The sequence below is a fragment of the Triticum dicoccoides genome, chromosome 7A, assembly GCF_002162155.2.
Source record: "Triticum dicoccoides isolate Atlit2015 ecotype Zavitan chromosome 7A, WEW_v2.0, whole genome shotgun sequence".
NCBI classification, from domain to species: domain Eukaryota; kingdom Viridiplantae; phylum Streptophyta; class Magnoliopsida; order Poales; family Poaceae; genus Triticum; species Triticum dicoccoides.
The window spans coordinates 723,929,201-723,934,158 of record NC_041392.1 but is presented as its reverse complement, the minus strand read 5'-3'; the positions used below and the strand labels follow the sequence as shown (position 1 = coordinate 723,934,158).

General features: G+C 48.6%; 1 protein-coding gene across 2 annotated transcripts; it reads left to right on the top strand.

The window, feature by feature from the left end:
- The first annotated feature begins 303 nt into the window (after positions 1-303).
- LOC119333297 lies at positions 304-1,424 on the top strand. 2 transcript variants are annotated; one of them, XM_037606237.1, is made up of 3 exons: positions 304-522; positions 707-901; positions 1,007-1,424. In XM_037606237.1, the coding sequence occupies exons 1-3, from the start codon at positions 343-345 to the stop codon at positions 1,220-1,222; spliced, it is 591 nt and encodes a 196-aa protein (XP_037462134.1). In that variant the 5' UTR covers positions 304-342; the 3' UTR covers positions 1,223-1,424. The 2 variants fall into 2 exon arrangements, with proteins under 2 accessions (XP_037462134.1, XP_037462133.1); XM_037606236.1 differs by having other exon boundaries at positions 1,001-1,424.
- Positions 1,425-4,958: the final 3,534 nt, after the last annotated feature.

Below are 4,958 nucleotides of genomic sequence, written 5' to 3'. Positions count from 1 at the left end.
TTGTATGTTCATATATGTGAGCATCTACGATTATATTGTTTGGAAAAGATACTACTATGAGAATTGTATATGGCCATGTGCCTCCACTCTAGTATTAGTATTCGGTGGATATGTATGTTGTACTATCAAATTGTAACCACCAAGTTAGAAAAAAATTATAACCACCGATCCATTTTTATAGACGGAAAACTACCGATCCTTGTAAACGGGCAAACGCATGCAGGCGAATCTAACGACTTCCGTTGCGTCCGTATATACAGCTTCACAACAAAAATCTAGGCAGCTTTTAGCTAGGTAGGTTTCTCGTCTGCTTCCGCAGGTGGCAACTGATAGATCTCGGCAATGGTCGGCCATTGCGCCCCGGCATGCCACTGCCCCTCGCCTGCAGCGGCATTCATGCCGCCCGTAGCCGTCTACCATTCGCGCTCGACAAGCAACAAAGCCAGATCTTCAACAGCGCCACTCCTGGAACCCAGGCCCAGACCTGCCGTCGTCGACGACGAATCTCACAGAAAGCTCCGGGTATGTAACATAAGTGGAACGGATGATCGATCTGCATGCATGCGTGAATTCTTGACAGAACTCTTCATCCGTTCACATCGATCGTACGTAGTTTGTGTTCCATTCTAAATTTTCCATTGTAGTACTCTTCTCTACATCTTACATGTTAATTTGTGAAAGTCCGTGTGATGCATGCATGGTCCAGTACTTCGGCGTCTCCGGGTACATGTTCACGGCCGCCGTCATAGTGGCCCCGTCGTTTTGGCCCGATTGGCAAGACTCGCTCACCACCGCCATTGTGTTCTCCTACACCACGGCGATGATCCTCCTGCTTCTCAAACATTGGGACAATAAGGAAGACCAACCAGCAAGGCCAAGGCGATGCCATGAAATCACATGGGTACGTAACGCCATGCACTAATGCTCTACCTTAACAAAAAAATTAGCCAGATTGTTAGGATTGATCCATATCGTGTGCACTTTTCGTCTTCTAATTTAGGTGCAGATGTTCGTGGTCACCGGGATCATGTTGATCTCCGTGGTGTTGATGGTCTCCATTTTCCCTGCTAAGTGGGGTCACCTGGCCATGATTGTGTTCATCTCCCTGGCGGCCGCCACGTTTAGTTTCTTGCTTCTCAATGTGTGGGACGCGCAACATGAAAGGGAACGGGTACAGGCTGCATCGGCAGGATCTGAAGAAACGTCCACGGATCTGGCCTAGCCTTCTGAATTCCACATTCTGGGGAATAAAATATTCCATATATAAGTAAATCTTTTTCATTGTTTTGATCATTTTTGCAAACTTTAGCACGATTTGACCCCGCTTCGAAAAAAATTCTCGATCTGACACTTTTTCATACCGCCGTTGTCTCTAACGGTAAGATAAGACAGACTACCGTCATAGTCAATTACGGTAACAATTGGTCAACACTAAAACGGCGTTTGCTAAATATAGAGGCCTACCGCCATAGCTGACGGCAGTAGACTTGGCTACCCTACCGCCAGACTTTGTGACGGTAGCCTCCAAGCCACTATTCCAGCCGATCTCTTATTTTATTTCTGGTTGTGCATACAAGCAAGTGTGGCTGCATCGATTTGGGCCATAACCTCTGTGCCACTCTTGTGATTTGCAGTGCCTGCTGGACCGTGGCATACTTAACAGAAGTGTATCTCACCTTCGCATATTAGCACATATGCATCTGCTTACATGCATGCTATCTTCTGTAGCGTAGCACGTGTGAGAACTGGAGGCATATACGCATGAATAATTCTTAACAACTTCTATGTAGTTTATGCAGGTCTTTGATAATTTTGCTGGAAATAAACGAGCATGTCGTATGTTTGTTTGGAAAAAATAAAAAATAATTTTTATTGATAATAGAAATCATCAGAAAATTGTATCTAAGTGAAAAATGTTTATTTTTCTTTACTTATTTATTTCTTTGTGAAAAATATATTTTTAGTGAAAATAAACATCAATAAAATATTTCCGTTAAGAAATAAGTAAAAGCAGTAAAAATACCAGAAAGATATACCTTCTGCTACCCTGTTTCAAGATTTGCAGCACCGATGATGGCTTTATTTTAAAGAAGGGGAGGATGACGAGAACATGGCTACCACATATACTTTCGAAAATTTTACAAGCATGCATATATTTTCAGGTGATTTCTAATATAACTGTACAATAATTTATTTTCTTATCCAAAAAAATCTTTACATATTTATGCTTTATATCTAATTACACAATATTTTTACAAACTAGGAATTAAAATACAAGCAAACTGAGCCTAACTCAGATGGTTAAATTCCTTCGACGGCTGTCGTGGATCTAAGACTGACAGTAGAATAGGGGGTAAGTATGAGGAGGCAAGATCCTAGCTATGGAGGAGTTGTACGCACGAGTTTTACGAGTTCAGGCCCTTCTCGGAGGAAGTAACAACCCTACGTCTCGGTGCCCTGAGGCGGTCGACTGGATTATATGTGTGTGTGTTTACAAAAGTGCGAACCCCTGTCCCAGAGGAGGAGGGTGGCTTATATAGAGTGCGCCAGGACCCCAGCCCCCCTCCGTTACACAGGGTTCAATGTTCATAAAGGAGGGGCGTTACTGGTAACGCATGCAGTAAAGTGTTATAAATGCCCATAAATCTATGGTTTAAGTCTTGACCGTTGCAGAGTAGAGAGTTTCTCATCTTCTGGTGGTCGAGTGTCTTCAAGGTGGTCGAGTGAGCGCATCTTCATGGCCGAGTGGACGATGGTTTCTCTTCGACTGCTTCTGATTCTTTGCAGAGATGTCCTTGGGGAGGGTATGTTGGACAGGTTCATGACCCTACCCTAGGTACATAGCTTCATCATTAGCCCCCAAATGGATCAGGGTTTGAGTGGGGAAGGAGTTGGGAACACTTCCGACCCATTCTTTGTGTTACGAGTATATCCTGTTCTGGAACAATGAGTTGAGGTGACGACATCGACTCCTTTCTCAGTCGCCGTGGTCCATTCTTTGTTTTTGTCAAGTGAATTTTCACGGTAGAATTCCGAATGATGATGCAGAGGATGTTTGTCTTCAGTCTGACAGGTTGTTCTGCTCTCCGCGGATCTCGCGGGATTCGAATTTTGGGAAGCGCACCAGACGGACGGAAACGAGGTTATCGGGACGGATTAGGCAAGTCTCCCTCGATCCCCGCGCCACCTTTTTCACCATGTATTGCGCGCGCGACTGTTGCGGGATTTGTTTAGATCGCCTGGGTCCACCCGTCAGTCACTCGGATGACGACCTTATAAAAGGCCTCGGACCAGGCCTCTGCCCCGTGCGCTCCCATTCTCTCTTCTTCTCTCAATCTCCCCGTCACGCTCGCTTCCGCCCTCATCACCGGACCTTTACTCGAGCTCGACCCGCCGCCATGGGGAAGGAGAGGACGGTGGTGCTGGAACGTGCGAAGAAGGCGACGGTGAAGGCGAAGGGCAAGCGGACCAGCCGGGGCGGATCCTCGTCGAGATCCGGCCTGCCGGCGGGCTGGATCCAGGGCGACTGGATCCGCTCGACAATCACCCAGGACGACCTCGACGACCTGGTGGAGGGGGGACTGATCCCCCACAAGTTAGCATGGCTCCTAGGGGATGAAACCAAGCTGCAGCCGAGGGAGAGTGAGTGTGTTCTCCTCGCCACTCACGTAGATCACGGATTCTCGCTGCCCCCCATCCTTTCTTCCGGGGCTTTTTGAACTTCTTTGGGGCTCAACTCCACCATTTCACCCCAAACACTATAGTATATCTGGCCGCTTTTGTGTCGATGTGCGAAAACTTCTTGGGTTGTCGACCGCACTGGGGCCTTTTCAAACACATCTTCACCTGCCGATCCCAGTCGGTCAAAAAGGCCAAGTCGAGTGACGAGAGGACACAAGTGATCCAGATGTGCGGGGGTCTGGGGATCTAGATGAGGAGCAAGAGTACTTTCCCAGCCATGATTCTTCCCGACTCGGTCCGGGGCTGGCAGTCGACTTGGTTCTACTGCAAGGATCAGCCGACCCCCGGCCAGTTGACTGGACTTCCTCCTTTTTCTTTGGCTTGAGTGGATAAGCCCGCCCCCCTAAAGGTAGTTCCAGAAGAGAAGGCGCAGGTCAAGGTGCTGGCCGAGCGGGTCGTCCAGCTTGTCCGTAATGGGGTGACCGGGATGGACCTGCTGGAGGTCTTTCTCGGTCGACGCATCCAACCTCTTCAGGCGCGCAATCATCCGATGTGGATGTATTCTAGGCTCGACGATTCCACTCGGATCCACCCGGAGGACGTCAGCGAGGACACCTTGGAGAAGTGGTTGATGGGGATCACCAGCAACAAAGACAACCCTCGGGGGTCTAGGAGGATGATTCCATTCGACAACTCGCACCAGCCGGAGCAGGTATAATTCTGTCTTATCGTGTATCTTTTCGATTCACCAAGTGACATCTTGTTTATGGTCGATTGAATTTCCTTTGATCATTGTCCTTTCAGGCCCTCATCGACATGTACTCAATGCCCAACGGAGTGCAGGACCAAGAGGCTGAGGAAGAAGGGAGCGGTGGCGAGTGCGGCGAGGAGCATTCGGAGGCCGAGGAAGATGAGGAGAGCGACGAATCGACTGGTGACGAAGAAGTCGACTCGCCTCCTCGCAGGGAGAGGAGATCCAAACAAGCCCACGACCCGGCGAGTTCTCCGAACTTAGTGGCCACGCTGACTGGTCAGACTTCGAAGCATCCTAGGACGTCTTCCCCAACGCCGGCTGAAAAGGCTCCAAACCTGTCCAAAGTTGCGCCGCCTCCAGCGCCGAAAGCGCCGAAAGCCACATCTTCCAAACTGCCAAAAGCTTTGCCCAGGATCAAAGTGACCATTCCTACTATCTCTGGGTAACCATCTGACTTGTATTTTTCGTCGACTCGATTAAGCAGACGAAACCGATTGAATACGGGTCTTTGCAGTGCTGCTAC